General features: G+C 35.9%; 1 protein-coding gene across 1 annotated transcript in view; it reads right to left on the reverse strand.

Annotated features, from left to right (window-relative positions):
* LOC106871625 (uncharacterized) overlaps positions 1–20,661 on the reverse strand; it is a 587,895-nt gene that overhangs the window by 118,802 nt on the left and 448,432 nt on the right. The window contains exon 10 of the mRNA XM_014918237.3: positions 15,197–15,273. Within this exon, the coding sequence (XP_014773723.1) occupies positions 15,197–15,273 (77 nt within the window). The remainder of the gene's footprint in view (positions 1–15,196; positions 15,274–20,661) is intronic.

Raw genomic sequence — 20,661 nt, forward strand, 5'->3', positions numbered from 1 at the left:
TAATCTCTTCAGTTTTAACAAGCTTATCTAAATTTTTATCCATTTTATTTTTGTCAACACTATTTATTAATAAACTTTATTGTTTTTATTATTGCTGCAGTTGTTGTTGTTTTATATTTTTTCAATTGTTAATGAAAAAAGATATGCTAACCTAATTATTGTCTGCTGATTTTACCATAATTCATAAGTTACTTACATAACATTCAATTCTGCTTAATGGACATTTTTTGAATAAGTATTCACTGTGATAAATAAATCTATCTTCAGGCATTATGTTAACAGAAAATACCATGACATTCCAATGTATTAAAATAAACATATCTATATTTGTAAAGTCACATGGCCTAGTGGTTAGGGTGCTGCATTCATGATCTTGTGGTCATAATTTCAATTCTCATACTAGTGGTGCATTGTATTCTTGAGCAAATCAGTTCATTTCACACTGCCCCAGTCCACTAAGCTGTAAATAGGTAATCCTGTAAAGGACTGGCATTCTGTTCAGAAGGAATGTCCACCTGCCTGCCCAGCCAGTGGGATGGCATTATTTGAAAGCTACTACAATGTACAATGTGAGGAAACGGATTGTGACCAGTGGTGTATAACAACATCCCATAGTCTGATTGGTACAATCTTCATCATCATCATCGTTTAACATCCGCTTTCCATGCTAGCATGGGTTGGATGATTTGACTGAGGACTGGCAAGCAAGAAGGCTAAACCAGGCTCCAATCTGATTTGGCAGAGTTTCTACAGCTGGATGCCCTTCCTAACGCCAACCACTCAGAGAGTGTAGTGGGTGCTTTTACGTGCCACCGGCACGAAGGCCAGTCAGGAGGTACTGGCAACGACCACGCTCAAAATGGTGTATTTTACGTGCCACCTGCACAGGAGTCAGTCCAGCAGCACTGGCAACGATCTCACTCGAATGTCTTTACACATGCCACCGGCACAAGTGCCAGGAAGGCGACGCTGGGCACAGGTGCCATCACGATTTCACTTTCGCTTGCCACAACAGGTCTTTGCAAGCCGAGTTTCGTGTCCAATGAAGGAGATGACGTTGGCATGGGTGCCAGTCGTCAAATTTACAAAAAAGCAAAAAGGTAAGAACATGGTATTTGATATCCTCTACACATCCCATTTCCATTAGGTAAGTAAAATATATGTGAAGGTGTGTGACTTATTGGTCAGGATATTTGGCTCACAATTGTTTGGTTGTGAATTTGATTTCCGGCAATGCATTGTGCCCTTGAGCAAGACACTTTATTTCACATTGCTCTAGTTCACTCAGCTGACAAAAAAAAGTTGTGCATGTATTTCAAAGGACCCACCTTGTCACATTCTGTGTCACGCTGAAACACACACACACGCATACATATATATATGACGGGCTTCTTTTAGTTTCTGTCTATCAAATCCACTTGCAAGGCTATAGTAGAAGTCTTACCCAAGGTGCCACACAAAGGGACTGAATCTGGAACCATGTTGGTAATCAAACTTCTTGCCACGCAGCCATGCCTGCACTTCAACAAAAAGTAGTTTCAAGCGTGACATTCCTCAACAAAAGATAAATTGATACATAAAACTACTTTCTGCAGTTAAGAGTAATAAAATTTTGAGTAGATATATCTGATTTCTGCAGTAAAAGGATTAAAGACCATTGATCATGGACTTTTCTGTTTGGATTATTTCTCCTTTTGACATAACCAAAATTCTGTTCTGATGGCCTGCAAATTTATTGTTCAAATGTTTTTTCTCAGCTATGCATATAAATCTGTTGTTGATTTTCAGGTCAATGATAAAGTTGTCGATAACATAGGTTTAGTTGGTTGTTATAACACCAACAATACTACATCAATACCCTCAACTGCAGTAGCAGCAGTAATGCCACCGTCACCACAATCACCACCGTCGCTACCACCACCACCACCACCACCACCACAGTCACTGTCATCATCACTACTGAACCATTATTTTTTTTAGCTTTTACTTGTTACAGTTATCAGGCTGCAGCTATGCAGGGGCACCACCTTCAAGAACTTTTAGTCAGATTATTCGAATCCGAGACTTATTTTTTAAAGCATGGTATTTATCCTTCTGCCGATGGGGAAATAAACAAACCAGCGCCAGTTGTCAAGTGGTGGTGGTGGTGGTGGTGGGGAGACAAACACAGACACAAAGACACATACACACGCACACACACACACTCACACCTTTGAATTTCCTTCTACCAAATCCACTCACAAGGCTTTGGTCAACGCAGAGCTATAGTAGAAGACACTTGCCCAAGGTGCCACACTGTGGGATTGAACCTGGAACCATTTGGTTAGGAAGCAAACATCTTAGCAGACAGCCACAACAAGACTTAATGCAAGAATAAATAGCAGGAAGAGGCTTTCATGAGCTAATAATCTTGGAGTGTTGTTAAAGCATTGAACATTGTTTCCAAAGTCTCTACATTTTCAGAGATAAGTTTGTTGAGATTTTTGCTAAACTTGCAATGTTAGGTGCTAGTGATTGATATAATGTTATAAAGAGCAAAAGATTATTATTATTATTATTATTATTATTATTATTATTATTATTATTATTGAGTGAGAGAGCAGTGCATGTCATCAAAGTAACAGTGGGGTACAAATATACGAAGCCCAATATACTCATCATGACTACCTGTCTAATAAGGGTACACCAGGCACATGCATCATAACCATGTGTGTGAAATGGTGATCTCATATCAAGATAAACAGCACATGATCTTGCAGGCGTGGCTCGGTTAGAATTTTCTTCAGGCTGAGTAGCCCATCCTGCCCAAAGTGTCCCTGAATAAGGGTTGCTTAAGTATATTGAATGAAATACCCTGCAATACCCATGTTTCCAGAGGTGAATATTTCAAACCCAAAGAATTCCTCTCAACATATCGCTATGATGCTTCCCCACTACTTCTGCTTATGATCAAAGAGTCACTGCCTGGTGTTGCATCAGGGCATATTCTTCTTCTTCTTCTTATCATTAACGTGGCAAGCTGCCAGAACCGTTAGCATGCTGGGCAAAATGCTTAGTGGTATTTCATCTGCCACTATGTTCTGAGTTCCAGTTTTAAGGTTAGCTTTGCCTTTCATCCTTTCAGAGTTAATAAATAAGTACCAGTTGAGTACTGGAGTCGATGTAATTGACTAAACCCCTCCTTCAAAATTTCAGGCCTTGTGCCTTTAGTAGAAAGAATTATTACTATTATTACTATTATTATAACTGTTCAACGTCTGATAGTTTCAGGCAAATTTCTTCTGCATCACCTGCTACACCTCCATGTTGCTGGGATGTGTGCAGCATTGTGTGTTTTTTTCTGTTGGCGGGAGTGTGCAAACTTCCTGGTATTGTATTGCCTCAGTTTTTTTCTCTTGAGGTGTGGTGCAGTCTTTTGTTGTATTACTGCTTGTATTGTGTGTTGAGTGTGTAATGTGTTGGTTATCTGGCTTGCTGGTGCCATTGTTGTTATTATTACTAATTTTATTATAATCTATCTATTTATTTAATTTTTAATTATGAATGCAAGATTGAATCAAAATCTTTCAGTTATGAAGTTTTACCTGAAATGCAATACTTCAGAAGGTACAATATCATAAATAATCCAGGGTTATAATCTACAATCAGTCTCATTCTTTTTTACATTCTCCTGCTTGCTTGTCAAGGAGTTATTTTGCTTGGTTGACAAAAGTAGTCATAAGAAAACCAGTGAAAATAGCTTCTGTGTAGCTTACACAGGATGTAGAGGAATGCAGGTTGACCTTAAGCTATTTGCACATTTAGTGTCATTATTTTATTTATACAAATACGTGAATGTGCATGCGTGTGTGCATTTGCAAGTATAAGCCAGTATACTTGTACTTATGTGTATGTGTGCATTTGTCTGTATGTTCATGTGTTCATATGTGTGTGTGTGTGTGTGTGTGTGTGTGTGTGTGTGTGTGTGTGTGCATGTGTGACATGACATACAAAGGATGTTAAACAATGCTGTTGACCTATAGTTGTTTGCCACCATAGTCACGTCCTTGTATTCATGTGTGCATGTGCCTGTGTGTGCATTTGTGTGTTTGTGAATGGGTTTTGGTACTCTTAGTCTGTTATATACAAATACAAATGAATGCATTTATGTACACAGCCATAAATATAATAATAGATTAGATGAGAAAAGTGTTTATCAGTAGTTTATGAAAGTGTGATGCGAAAAGGAGAAGAAATCTGAGATTTCAGCCATGAGGGTAATCCAGATGATATATAAGATAACAAGAAGTATGTTGTAGGTGTTTTGAGTAGGAGATGACATGACATATTATAACAATATTTCCAGAAGAATGTCTGTCATTGAATAAAAAAATAATTTTGAATATGTGCCACTTGCTAGCTAAACCCACTACTCCACTTATCATCACATATTTATCCCACCGTCATTGCATTCTGTGACAAGTAAGTATAACTGATCAGCTGATTATATTTTTGCCACTTACAACATATCTCTCATTCACTAAAGACAATCACACACATACATACTGTTTATATACATACACACACTCATGTACATATACACACGCATGCCTAAACACTTAGCCATCACTTGCAAGTGAGTATGATATAGTAGCTTAATATACCATGGTCTTGCTAGTTGTTTTGGGTACGTATGTAGCCATGAGCCAAGCATACATAGACATGTAATCTCAGCAATCCCTCAGTTAATCCAGGTGAATATTCAGGGTGTGACAGCAAGAGGGAAACAGAAAGATCATCATTATTCATCATCATCAGTTAACATCCGTTGTCGATGCTGGCATGGGTTGGACGGGTGTGATCAGAGCTGACATGCTGAAAGGTTGCACCAGACTCCAGTCTGATTTGGCATGGTTTCTACAGCTGGATGCCCTTCCTAACACCAACCACTTTACAGAGTGTGCTGGATGCTTTTATGTAGCACTGCAAGGGTGCTTTTATGTGGCACCACATGGGTGCTTTTACGTGTCACTGCATAGACACTTTTACATGTTTCCGCACATAAAGATCTACAATTGATGTTTCACCACATCCAAACATCTACCATTGACAAGGCCAGGCAAGGCTGAAACGAAGTGAACTGGCAGTCTTAGTAGTGGTGGTGGTGGTGGTGGTGGTGGTGGGTGATTTATTTTTCTAATAAAAGAGTGCTTATAGGCACCAAAAGCTAATATCAGATGTTTTTGCATGGTGACTTTCACAGTAATCTGTGTTCTAACAAAATTTCCACTTTTAAGTGGGGATAAATATTACATTATATTATGTTTTGAGTCTGTTGGTTTGTTGCAGATGTCAGTTGCAATTTGGTTGTTGGATTATTTTATAATCAAAATGTCCAGAAGTAGGAGCTGTTCCTTGCTATATTCCATTATAAATCGAATATTGGAGTTTATATTGTTCAGTGTGGATTTGAAATCCAGAAGTCTATCATAGGTTTCATTTCAGATGATCAAAACAGCATCTCCTTTTCAGTTCATGCCATCCTAAACACACCAAAATAAATATCCCATTCAATCTAGCAAAAAGGATCTGTACAATTGTATCTGACACAACCACTCGAGAACTTAGCCTTCAAGACCTCAAAATAACACTCATTGAATGTTAATACCCACCTGCACTTGTAGGCCATGGAATTAAACATGCCAAGAAATTGGATACAAACACACTAAGGACAACAAAACAAAACAACACACCTCACTTTAAATCACTCCCATACATATCAACCTGCAACCCCAGAAACAATGAAGCATACAACACAATTATACAAAATCTCCCTCTGCTCACTCAAGACAAGAAAAAGAACAACATCCTAAATACACATAAACTCCTCAAATGCAAAGACAACACAAATCACTTAAGAGACTCCTAACAAATGCAAACCTATACTCAGTACATACGATACCGACAGTTAAAAAATGCAGACGACCTAATTGTGGTACATGCCCATACCTAACTGAAGGCTCGGAATTCACATTCCAGTACGTTGTCTATGTCTTAACCTGCTCAGGTTGTGGTCATAATTATGTGGGCCAAATGAGCCTTACTTTGAGACAGAGAGTCACTCTGCTTAAAGAACAGATTAGCTTTCTTCAATACAGGCAGATAGCCCTGAGTGAACATATTGACAGATGTACAAGAAATAAAACGCCAAATTTCCATATCTTTCGATTATACCAATGCAAAGATTCAATCTCCTTACAAGAATGCCTAAACAAGGAAAACCTGTTCATACAAAAGTACAGACCACACCTTAATATAAAAACTTGACTACCTGATCCTTACACAAACCTCTTTCAACAATTATACTGAGGAGTTAGCTGTTCCCTTTGCTTCCTGTTGCCTCCTTTTGTCCACTCTCTAAACTCATTCTTACTTTTCAAGCATACAAAATGGCAAGACCCCTTTGTCACAAGAATTGATTGCTTCACAATGTCCCTTAAAAAGCTAATTTAAATTGCAAAAACTGGTTGGATATCACAACATCCATAATACATATATATACATGTAAATTTCTTTATAAAAAGATATTAAGCAATGTAAAATGAAGGCATTTCTCTTCCACTTTTTATATATGTTTTCCACATATTTTCAACTTATATATATATATATATATATATATATATATATATATATATGACGATGATATATATATATATATATATATATATATATATATATATATATATATACGATGGGCTTCTTTCAGCTTCTGTCTCTCAAATCTGCTCATAAGGCTTTGATTGGTCTGAGGCTATAGCAGACGACACTTGCCTAAGATGCTACACAGTGGGACTGAACCCAGAACCATGTGGTTGCGAAGCAAGCTTCTTACCACACAGCCACGCCTGCACACACACACACATATAGAGGTAGATAGATAGATAGATAGATAGATAGATAGATAGATAGATAGATAGATGGATAGATAAATATGTATGTATCTGTGTGTGCATGATTACACACATATATGTATATATATGTGTGTGTGTGTGTGTATGTACATACATATATGTAATCATATATTTATATATGTATGCATATGTATACACATACCAATGATTTGTATTTTGAATACATTTAATGATATGTACATTTTCAAGTGGTTATATAAAAAGTGGATATCTCCATAACCACTGGTTACAGAACTACTTGAAACGTGTATCATTAAATGTATTCAAAATCCAAATAACTGGCTTCTATCATAGTTCAAATAGTATGGGAATCATATTTCTGACAATCTAGCCTACCTTTGCTTGGGTAATATGATTATGGTGTAATACAGACGTAGGAGTGGAATGCTGAACTAAACACTGAGGCAATGATGTATTGCATTAACATGAAATACTAAATATATATTAGGGTTTTTTGTTGAACCATTAAGTTACGGGGACGTAACACACCAACATTGGTTGTCAAGCAATGGTAGGGAGACAAACACAAACACACACACACATAAATACGCACACACATTCATATATACATGATGGTCTTCTTTCAGTTTCTATCTACCAAATTCACTCACAAGGTTTTGGTCAGTCCAAGTGGAAGACACTTGCCAAAAGTGCTGTGCAGTAGGACTGAACCAAGGACCATGTGGTTGGGAAGTAAGCTTCCTGCCACACAGCCACGCCTGCACCTATATATCTTTTATCTTCTAACTTGTTTCAGTCATTGGACTGCAGCCATGCTGGAGCATTGCCTTGAATGGTTCAGTCAGATTAAAACAAATAAAAGATAAAAGATAAAACATAGAACACACACACACACACACACACACACACACACACATATATAAGTATTGAAAGCCAGTCTCAAGACTGCCTTACAAAGGAGATGAGTAAGGACCAAGATATCTGGCACATTGCTGTACTCAAGAAGACTCATCTGCCACAGCAGAATTGATATGGGTGCTGGTGCCACATAAAAAGCACCCTGTTCACTCTGTGGAGTGTTTGGCATTAGGAAGAGCATCTGGCTGTAGAAACCATGCCAAAACAAACAATAAAACCTTGAAGCCTGGTATGGGCCCTGGCCTTACCAGCTCCAGTCAAACCGTCCAACCCATGCTGGCATGGAACACAGACATATAATGATGATGATATATATGACTACATGTACATACAGTTGTATCTAGTTACAGAAATACTAATGTATAAAGTGCAACAATTACATTGCTTTAGAGAATATGCAAATAAGTAGTCACTTGATTCGACTGGTCAATACTGAGAAAAACCAAGCCATATTGCTGCTCTAGTTATTAATGTGCAGCTGTCAATCTTATACCATTATGCAGATAAGTTTATCGTAGACAATCATGTTTACATTTTTGATAAATAATCCTACAGAAAAATCTGTCAGCTTGGAGAGCAGAAGTAAACAATCTCTGATGAGTCTTAAGAAATACAAAACTAGACTAATTGGTTCAACTTCCATTCCAAGCTGTTGAGTGATCTGTCATTTAACCACAGGACCTAATTTCACAGCAATTTTAAATAAATGCACATTAAACTGATGGATCAACATCAACGTAACATATATCACTGTAATTATATATATATATATATATATATATATGTGGAGGCGCAATGGCCCAGTGGTTAGGGCAGCGGACTCGCGGTCATAGGATCGCAGTTTCAATTCCCAGACTGGGCGTTGTGAGTGTTTATTGAGCGAAAACAGCTAAAGCTCCACGAGGCTCCGGCAGGGGAAGGTGGTGAACCCTGCTGTACTCTTCCACCACAACTTTCTCTCACTCTTACTTCCTGTTTCCGTTGTGCCTGTAATTCAAAGGGTCAGCCTTGTCACACTGTGTCACGCTGATTATCCCCGAGAACTGCTTTAGAGGTACACGTGTCTGTGGAGTGCTCAGCCACTTGCATGTTAATTTCACGAGCAGGCTATTCCGTTGATAGGATCAACTGGAACCCTCGACATCGTAAGCGACGGAATGCCAACAACATATATATATATATATATATATATCTGTGATGTTTTTTGCTTAGTGGGGTCAATTTTAAAAATCTGTAAATAATAATAATATTTTATAAGCTTGAAATTATAAGTGATGACTGTGCATTGACAAAGGTAAATAATCTAATATAGGGGCATATATGCCCTTGACGGAAAAAAGTAGGGTTGTCCATATCTGTACGCATGGGACTCAAAGGGCTTGAGGGACAACCCTACTTTTTTCCTAACTACTATTTTTTGTATCAAATATGTTTAGGTACGGGTGGCCCTGAAGATGAGGACCCAGATTAAGTGCAACCAACCCTCAAAGACCCCAACGGTGGAACAAGTGGATGATGACTACAGCAAATCTCAACACCTAAGCCAGCAGATGAAGAGGGCTACTCATGATGGACATGCTACAGGAGGTGCCACTCAAAACCATTACCAGATCAGTGGCAGTCTTATGCAGTTTCATAACTGGATCCCACATGTCTCATTCTATATGTACTGCAGAGGAAGGCCATGAAGCCTAGTGTGTGGGTCACTTCCTGGCAAGTTGAGGTCCACCTTAAACGAATCCACACCATTGGCACTTTCGTCTACTCTGATTGTCTTTTACTTCCAACTATTTAGGTATGGGATATTTTCAGGTAATTAAGAGGTGTAATTTTCTGAATTCCTGAAGCTAATTAAAGAAGCATTTACAACAGGTAATACGACAGCTTTAATACCTCATATATATTAACTGTATTTATTTACAATATTTCACAACTCAGAGTTTGAAATAAAATAAGAGTTCTTTCTGTCAAGTTTTTAAACCCCAAAATACTTGCAACTAAAACAGATATTTCATTTCATCAGTTCATATAATATTGTATTTGCTTTTTTGTAGTGCATATTCAGCTAAATATTTGCCCTGTAAAAAGTATATTTGTGTTTTGGTTTCACTTGTACATTTCTACAAGATGTATATATATATTCACATATATAGGCACAGGTGTGGCTGTGTGGTAAGAAGTTTGCTTCTTAACCACAAAGTTCTGGGTTCAGTCCCACTGCATGACACCTTGGGCACGTGTCTTCTACTAAAGCCTTGGGCTGACCAAAGACTTGTGAGTGGATTTGGTAGATGGAAACTGAAAGAAGCCTGTCTTATACATGTGTGTGTGTCTCTGTCTTTGTGTTTGTCCCCACCACCGGTTGATAACCGGTGTTGGTATGTTTATGTACCCATAACTTAGTGGTAACAAAAATAACAAGTCCTAGAATCGATTTGTTTGACTAAAATGCCTTCCAAGGCAGAACCCCTGCATGGCTGCAGTCAAATGACTAAAACAAGTAAAAGATAAAAAAAAAAATATGTATATATATATATACAAAAACACATAAAACAATACAAAACAAAAAAAAAATGGCTTTTGGCAGCATCGAATGGGGATTGAACTGATTTGTTATATGTATACTAAGGGTCCCAGACTGCTGAGAGATTTTTGTAAAAGACTACTTATAAAGAAAAAATGTAAATATTATTTCCGATAAGACTCATTTACATCATGATACAAGTCTGACAGCTGGACATTAATAACAAGAGCATCAATACAATCGGACTTATGAATAAGTGTATGTCTGTGATATATGTGTGTGTATGTATATGTATATATATATACACACACACCCACATATACATACATATCTATGTATGTATATATATATTGCCTCCAACTTATTCACACACATGCATGTGTGCATGCATACATGCACACACACGGGCGTGCACAAAGTGAAGGTGCAGGATTTAGTGGTTAGAGTATTTGACTCATGAGTGTAAAGTCATGAGTTCAGTTCCTGGCAGCATACTCTGTCCTTGAGCAAGACACTTTATTTCATATCGCTCCAGTCTGCTTAGCTGGCAAAAATGAGCTGTACCTCTCATGGTGGATCTCCATGAGAATTGTGTTAAGAGTAAGTGTGTTTGTACAGTGCTTAACCACTTGCATGTTAATCTCACAAGCAAGCTGTTCTGTTGATTGGTTGAAATAAAATACTTGTCGTTGTAACCAATGGAATGTCAGGTTATATATACATACATACATATATATATATATATATATATATATATATATATATATATATATATATATATATAGTTAGGTTATATTCTACTGAGAATGTAGTAGAGTATAGTGTAAAGCTCATCTACCTTCAGATTTCACCCATGACCAGATTTCACCATAACCGGGAGAACTACATTGCATGGAAACAATTGTAGTGATTATAAATAAAAGTTCCTCTGTACTCCTTGTTGACTCCAACTTATTCATGTATGTATACACACACACACACACACACACACACACACACAAACACACATTTTTTTAATTAATATTTAGCAAAAGTAACAGAGTGACTTATGGTCCCAGAGTTTTGTGCATTGGCACTTATGAAACTACTCACAAGTCAAAGACCTGTGAGTTTATATACCTATTGATAAATATATTCATATTGTATAAGATACTTGCCCAAGGTGCCATGCAGTGGTAGTCAACCTGGAACCATGTGGTTGAGAAACACGTTTCTTACCACACAGCCATGTGTGCCCCTATGTATAATAACATAATATTTATAATAGTATTTCTTACATGTGTTTCATCATTATTGCTGCTCGGAGCACTATCTTGGATGTTCCAAATGCATTTGTATGCTTAACCAGAACGGATCATCAAGGAACACTTTATCGCATTAAGTATATGTATATAGAACATGAATGGTTATAGTTCTAGCTGAAAGCATTCTGATTCTGACAGTTTCCTGTCCATTTTCTAGCTTGTTAGTTTGTCTTCAAACAATGGTGCTAGCTGTATGAACTCATACTTTCTCACACTTGATCTTTGTTTCTATAACAGTTTGTTTTCTTTCTAATTCACTTTGCATTCAGTGGGCTGAGCAATGGTTTATTGTATGTTTTCTGCTTCATGTTTCCTATCATCAAAAGAGAACATTATATTTAAAGGCCTAGTGATCTGTGGTGAAAACAATATGGAGCCATATGTAGTTTGAGCTGAGCTTTGAATCTAGCTATAAAAACCTACGAGATGTACAAGTTCTTACAACTCTTATGATATATAACGAAACTGATTTACCTTGGATATATAGATGCTAGGAACATTATGGGAATAATGTAATTTTTAGCTCTTTATAAATGGGTGAACAGACTTTAGAAGTCATTGATTTAACTAAATATATAAATAAGGCAGTATATTATTTACACACACACACATGTATAAACTTACTTCTCCACATTCATTTCTATAAAGGATAGTGTTTATCTTTCTCTCCCTATACTTTACCATAATAAATAGTTATGTGTTTGTTCCTAATCCATTATACATCGTGAGATCTGCTTCATTAACTTCAGGAAGTAAGAATATGGAAGTTGTGTGGTTCCCACTTCTCTGAGCATTGACACACTAAAGTTTTAACATCTAGAATCTGACTTGCTAGAAGCCCACAAGACTATCCACACCATCATCTTTCCAATAAATGTTGATTATGTTCTTGAATTTAATGTCTCAACTATCAATGGATATACTTACAAAAATCAAAATCAGTGCAATACTCATGACTTTCATAAACATTTTTTTCACACTCAGAATTGTCAAAGCATGAAATAAACTATTTGGTGTTTGCTGTGAGGACACTGTATCCTTCTAAAATTCCAGAACCTCCAAAATTCAGCAATACTACTTTTGACATACCTTTGCACCCATTCCTTTTTATGGCTCTTTTACTGCTCTCTCTTCTGTCTGTTTGTGTTAGATTCTGTGTATTATGCAGGCACTTCTTTCATTGCTGTTTTTCTCATACTTGATTCATTGCTGCTTTCTGTCCCCTCTTTAGCCTTTACCCAACAAGTTGGAGTACACTCGAGTGCTGTATATGATAAGCTCATTTAGCAAGCTCACTGGCTAATCATGACACCAGCATCTGTTCTTATACTGTTATTTTATATATTGCCAGTGGGAACATGAATCAATGCTATCTCTAGTGGTTGAGCATCCAACATTGACAAAACCAAGGAAGGTTGAAATCACATGATCTGGTGGTCTTGACACTGGATATGGTGGGTATTTATCTCCCTGCTAGCGATATAAACGTGTGCATTTTGCACCAAAAGCCAACATGAGAGTTTCTCTCATGGTATCTATCACAGTATAGTTTGTCCCAACAGAACATCCATATTTAAGTGGTGATAAATATTACCGATAAGCTCATTGTATCTTACCCTAAGGACTTAAATGGGTTTTGTTTTACCCCCAAGCCAGCCCTGATTAGCATGTTAGCTATAATCATTCCATCCTTTGAGTCAAATTTGGTCTTGGACTATACTATCTATTATATTTTATATTTTCCTTTACTTCATTTTTTTTTTTAGGAAATGGAATGATGTTTGAGAGTTTTGGCTATTTTCAGCAGGTCTGATGACAATGGGGATTCTATACCACATAAATTCAATCAATAACTTATATAATGTTTGCAAAACATTAAAAAAATGAAAAAATCCCCCCAAAATGTCGAAGCTGGGATTTGAACACAAGTCACAGATCCAGTTTGTTAAATATTTTACTTCTTACTCTAAAGAGCCTGCCTAAGAGAAAACAAAATATGGAAACAAAATGGAAAGGAAATAAAAATAAAAATGAAAAAATTCATTTTCATATCAGGTTCTGTGTTTGCCATTAATGATTCTAACAAATTGTACAAAAATAATTAAAGAAGAAACAATTTGCATTGGAGTGACTTCATATATAAATATATACGTTTGTTGAGAGAATCATAGCAGCTAAATGAATGCTTATGCTATCCTTATTAGTTCCTTGTCTAATATACTGCTTAGCTCCTGGCACTATTCCTGCAGTAGTTGCATATGTCTTTGAGAAGAATTTGGAATACCCAACCGTTTTTGGATTGTTCTTTGGCATATGAGCAATGCATGAATAAGCTACAAGATATGCGTCACTCTTCTATAGATCTGTAGATATTTATCCCTAAAAAGAATATTTGTCTGTCACAGGTGTTGAGTACATTTACAAAAGTTACCAGTTGAAAAAAGAAACAAATATAAATTTTATTAGAAATATATACAACTTTCTTCTGTTTCTAACCAAGCTAATATTTCTTCATAGCCAGACATGTTTACATGGAAGAGTGAAATGAAAGACACTGCTTGTATGACAGTAATACTTCTTTACAACCACTGTGTGATGTCAAGACAGGAGACAAACAAACACGCACATATACGTAACCATATGTATATATGTGTGTGTGTGTGTGTGTGTGTGTGTGTGTATATATCTATGTATGTATATATGTATGTATATATGTATGTATATATGTATCTGTATGTATACATATATATGTATGTAATCCTTTAAGTTTGTTTACAGGAAATTTTTTGAATATCCATATAAAAGCTCCTATTCTGTTATGCTGGCTACAGCCTAATGTTGTCTAACTGGCAATACCTATTTTTTAGGGTTGCACCAAACTGTGTCAATATAATGTAGGATAAATATAATAATAATAATAATGATGATGATGATGATGGTAATAATAATAATAATAATAATAATAATAATAATGATGATGATGGTAATATTAATAATGATAATAATAATAATAATAATAATAATAATAATAATAATAATAAATAATAATACTTCCATCCAAAAATGAAAATCAAGTCTCAGGCCCAGTTTATAACAGACTTAAACAAAAATCTATTATCTGTATAATGTAGCAATAAACATAGCACTTTAACTGTTAGAAATAGTTTTCCAATTGCCATCAAATCATTCTCTACCTATGCAAAACCAGAATGTCAGGGATTTTAATCTTTTAGTCTGGAGGGAAGGCACTACCCTAGTCCATTATGGAGCCTCAGAGACTGTGGGAGGGAGGACATTATTCTCAAATTGGAGATCTGACCTGAATGCTTGCAGCAGTGTAGACTCTATTAAAGGCACACCAAATACCAGGTGCTGGTGTTAAACTGGGTGATGGATTAAGTCTAGTCTGATGAAAAGACAAGAACAGGTTAATCAATATCTAGAAGGTCTTTTATCTATATATCTGTACAAACAGAGCTGATCTAATATTTAGATAATAACAACAACAATGTCGATTAAATAAACACTATAATACTTACAGTTATGAAATTTGCATTGATGTAGTCAGAGTTCTCTTCTCCTGGAATAGTTTTCAGTTTTACTCGAGTTTCTGGGACTGAAAAAGAAGGAATACAGAATAACTTAGCACAGGATATAAAATCCAGTAAACAAAATAATGAGAAAGTCTTTGCAAGGTCACTTAAATTACCAGAAATAGTATCCAAATATCCCTGAAATAACTCCCTATGATCCTAAAGAAAGATTATATTGAATAATGTAATTCTCCACAGAATGTCTGTTTTTCTTTTTAATGTCCTGCACCCACAAGACTTAACCCCTTTCTTTGTGCAGCCACAAAAGAGTACAGCTTCAGAGTAGTTCTGTCCTCTTCATGGTTATCAGGACTTTCATGTTTATGTAAATATCACCTATCATCATCATCATCATCATTGTTTAACGTCCGCCTTCCATGCCAGCATGGGTTGGACGATTTGACTGAGGACTGGTGAAACCGGATGGCAACACCAGGCTCCAATCTAATTTGGCAGAGTTTCTACAGCTGGATGCCCTTCCTAACGCCAACCACTCAGAGAGTGTAGTGGGTGCTTTTATGTGTCACCCATGCAATTCCATCATTCTGTAGTGAAACCAATTTCTATTATGGCACATTGGTGTCAACTAGTCTTTTATAGGCTCTACACATTGGTCTTTTAATGATTGATCATCTGACCTATCATGTGAGTTTGGAACAGTTGGTTGAGTCCTGCATTTTGATTGGTTGAATAATGCATGGGATATGGATCTCGGATCCAATTACATTGTGTGTAATACATTCTAAAACAACTAACCTGAATCATCGCTGGGAGCCTCTGTCTCTCTATATATAGCCTTAACAAAAACTCAGTGACAGAGGGGTGAGAGAATTTTCAGGAAGACAAGTCATGATATTTTCCTGCTGTTATAATGAAAGACTTGCAACCAACAACTGCCAGAGCTGAATTATCCAAACGATTGATGAATTATGCCACCAACAAAATCTGTGATGTGTTTAATTCGTCCACTGTATAATTTAGCAGAGGAATAAAGTCTTGCTGTCATTTTAAAGTTTGTTTCGTGTATTATTCCCATGAGGTAACATGCAACACATGTTATATAATGGTATGCAAGATTCTGTAGTAAATTAAGACAGACTTTATAACCCTACAGCTAAAATTCCATGCCACATGGAAGCTTGTTACTCTCTCTTACTGTGCCTCAAAGGTGTTGATAAACCAAACCTCAACATCATTACTAATATCTGTTGTTCTGATTCTCATGCAATTGTGTGCCATGTATAGTGGCACCAGCCTGTGGGTAAGTGTGTAGTTTGTCACTTCTGCCTGCTTTCATGCCTCATATTCAGTTTTAAAGATAATGCTCACATTTTCATATGCCATGCATCTATCAATAAAGTTTACATTATTATGTCATATACTGAAGCCTTTGTGAAGAAGAGTTATATCCCCTTCATTCATAACCATTCTTATATGAATTCCTCAAGCAGAGTGGCACTGTCATTTGTGACATATTGCTTCCACATCTCTCTGTGTGAGTTTGACTAATGTCTGAATCTTTCAATTGGAAAGAATTTTTGGACAACTTTGCATTTTTTGTTATTTGAAATACTTTCATGCAAGTTTATGTTTGCAGATGTCATTTTTGACTGTCTTTACATCTTTTGGTTTCATTGTTTCTTTTTCTGTCTTTAAATTCTATTTACCTTCTTTTCAAATATGTTTTTGTGCTCTCAACAATTATTTTATTCTTCTTTTCCTGTGGGAAGAGGAAAGAGCTATGGTATACAGGGCTTCTTCATTTGCTTTTAGCACCCTTTTAAGTTCTTTCAGTTGAAGAAATCATAGTAAATTTAAAAAATAAATATTTTAAAAGCAGAAAAACAAGTTTATGTCTAAAATACTGAGTTTTTATCTAGTCTAGGTATTGGGGTAGACATCCACATGTTACAAAATCCCCAGTTCATATTGGATTGCATAAAAATGATTATTTATTTTAAAAGATTTGCATACAATTTTTAAAAAATTAAATTTACATTACCAATATATATATATATATATATATATATATTAGTAATGTAACATTGTATATATATATATATGTAAATAGAGTTAGCGGTTATAATAACCAACCAAGGGATAAAATATCCGTATATACTATCAGTATCCGTTACCCGTGTTATCTCCGGGCAATAGAGTACAGGGATACCATATACATCGAGTACAGGTGACAATAGGATGAACAAAAGTTTATCAGGAGCCAATGCAAATAATTAGAAAATGGAGAAAAACATAGATTGGCCAGTACATCGATTGGACCACATTTAAAGCTTGTTTATTGATGCAAAGCAAGACATAACAAAGCTAACAGCTGTTACTGATCAGATTCACAGAATGCAGTCTATACATAAATGTGAGAATAAAATTCTTCATCTTCATAGGGCATTCAAATTAAGGCAACCAATTTTCATACAATATAAACAAAAAGAAGACAGAAGAGGTAAGAATGTATGGTTTAGGCAAATAGTCTAAAAGCCCAATATGTTAAGTGCACATAATTATTTACCATCTGAGCTCAAAGAACGTGGATGAGAGAGTGAGCTATTAAAGGACTAGGGAACACTACAAGTTATTAAAGGGAAGGTGCAATTAGGAGGGGTGGGGTCAGGGTGTTAAAGAAAGAAATTATCCAGAAGATTTATGTAAATAAGATACTAACATAATTCTCAAAGGTCAAACCTATGTTAACAGAGTAAACTTAAGTAAATTAATGTAGATTACTAAATAAAAATTTACTCACAGGAAATTAATACCAAGAATCCCCCCCCCCCCTATAGTACATAATGGAGTAAGTCTAATGGTATGGTTTGTTTATAGATAAACAAGAAAAAGAAAGGAAGTACTAACTTACATGTATGTGTATGTGTGTGCATAATTATGAGATATTTGTGTACATGTATGTTTTTCCAGCCTTTCTTTTTCCTGTTTATCTATAAACAAACCCATTGTAACGGTTTTAACTCGTGGATTGTTTTAAATTGTTACTGACCAATGGACTTAGACTTACTCCATTGTGTACCATAGGCAGGATTCTTGGTATTAATTTCCTGTGAGTAAACATTTTATTTAGTAACCTATGTTAATTATTTAACTTTACTTAAGTTTACTCCATTAACATAGGTTTGACCTTTGAGAATTATGTTAGTATCTTATTTACATAGATCTTCTGGATAACTTCTTTCTTTAACACCCTGACCCCACCCCTCCTAATTGCACCCTCCCGTTGATAACTGGTAGTGTTCCCTAGTCCTTTAATAGCTCATTCTCCCATCTACGTTCTTTGAGCTCAGATGGTAAATAATTATGTTGGGCTTTTAGACTATTTGTCTAAACCATGTATTCTTACCTCTTCTTTCTTTCTTTTGTTTATATTGTATGCTCTTGATTTTCACTCTGATGAAAATCGGTTGCCTTAATTCGAATGCCCTATGAAGATGAAGAATTTTATTCTCACATTTATGTATAGACTGCATTCTGGGAATCTGATCAGAAACAGCTGTTAGCTTTGTTATGTCTTGTTTTGCATCAATAAACAAGCTTTAAATGTGCTCCAATTGATGTGCTGGTTAATCTATATTTTTCTCCATTTTCTAATTATATATATATAATTCTAATTACATATATATATATATATAATTCTAATTATATATATATACATACAAGTACTCAACATATGTTCAGTATATAGCTGTTTAATTAAAGTAAATATGTAAAAAAAGAGGAACTTATTGCTTACAATGCAAAATTTAAACTTGTAGTCATAGAATTTGTTGAAAACAATAATTGCACAGCCTCTAGAAATTTGGTTTTGTTAAGAGTAATAATATGTTACAGAAAAATACCAAAACTCAACTGTAGAAAATGTCAAATAACAAACAATACCTAAGGAGAAAGTAGGTTCATTATCCAGAACTGGAAAAAAAATTGGTTGAATGAGTGAAAGACCAGAGACGTTTTGGATATATAATAACAAAACTCTATGGAAAGTTATAACAAAAGACAGGAAATATAGACTTGGTTGATCTTCGAAATGGCTTATGCTAGAAATTATTCAGAGGGCATGCTTTAACTTTATGTCAGAAACAAAATAATTTACAAAAGCATTCCTATGGTTCAGATGATAAGATTGTTCAGTTTCATAGCTTTAAAATAAAACTGGAAAAACAGCATGATTCTGAACTGAGATATGTACATGCAGGCAAACATAGACGTACACAAATATCTCATAAATACATACACACACACATACATGTAAGTTAGTACTTTTACTATCTGGCTACTGAAGACTATCATCCAATTCACTTCAGGACATATCATTCCAACAACAAGTTGTTATCTACAAGTTGATACTCGACATCTTCAAATGTTGTTCAAGAAGCCTCAACATCAGCACTGCTCCATCAGCATCTGATATTCGACAGGCTTCCTTTCATGAGACTCCTCCATGTGTTCTCTCCATTGCATGGTCAAATTTCACTCACATAATCACCCGCCTAGTGAAAGCTGTGAAGATAATCTATGTCTGAGCAGAGTGCTGTTTACATGATGTACTATGAGAACTTTAAGTGTTTGACAAGATCGATTCTCAACTGTCAGAGTGAGGCTTTGGAAATCAGGCTGGCTCACTGATATTTCAGTGGAAAAGGGTTCTCTCTGATTCTGAGAAAAGTGATGGTTTCCTTCTGGAGGTGGCATTTTGAATAGCTATTGTGGTCACCACTACAACTGCCTTGAGAAGTTGTCATATCACCAGTAGAAGCAGCCATTGGTTAAGGCTCTGAGACAATTGCTGAGGAGATGTTGATGGGACCATCTATCGGCACAGAAGGGACAACAAAGTGCTTAACTCTTGCTCATGTGTAAAGGTCTGATGAGTTTGGTAAGGTGTTGCAGACAGTCTGAATCAGGAATCTGATGTGATAGATATCGACTCAGTAGAACTGATACCACTCAGTATGTTGACTTAACATGTCTCGGCACTTCGTTTATTGAGTCCTGCCAGCCAATTAGCCCATGCTTTCTTAACATCTGCACACATTTCTCCTTGGAAGAGATTTTGTCCACCTTTTATATTTGGCGTTATCAATCAAGCAGATTGGAAAGTAACCCAAGCCTCAACACCCTCTCACCACTTTGCTACCTGTAACTCTCTAAAAGCACTCCACTTTCTACCTGTTTGATCTTCAATGCCAGCTGCAACCTCTATACAACATGGCTTCTCTTGTTCATATCATTCATCTGAAAAACTGTTGAAGGGGTGTTGTAGGGTGAATATATACTATCTCTCTCTCTCTCATCTCCTTCCCTCTTCATATATAATATCACACACCCTATCACACAAACACACACACACACAAACATGCATGTATATATAAACATATATATATATA

This window comes from Octopus bimaculoides, chromosome 2 (assembly GCF_046866305.1).
Source record: "Octopus bimaculoides isolate indiv1 chromosome 2, ASM4686630v1, whole genome shotgun sequence".
NCBI lineage: Eukaryota > Metazoa > Mollusca > Cephalopoda > Octopoda > Octopodidae > Octopus > Octopus bimaculoides.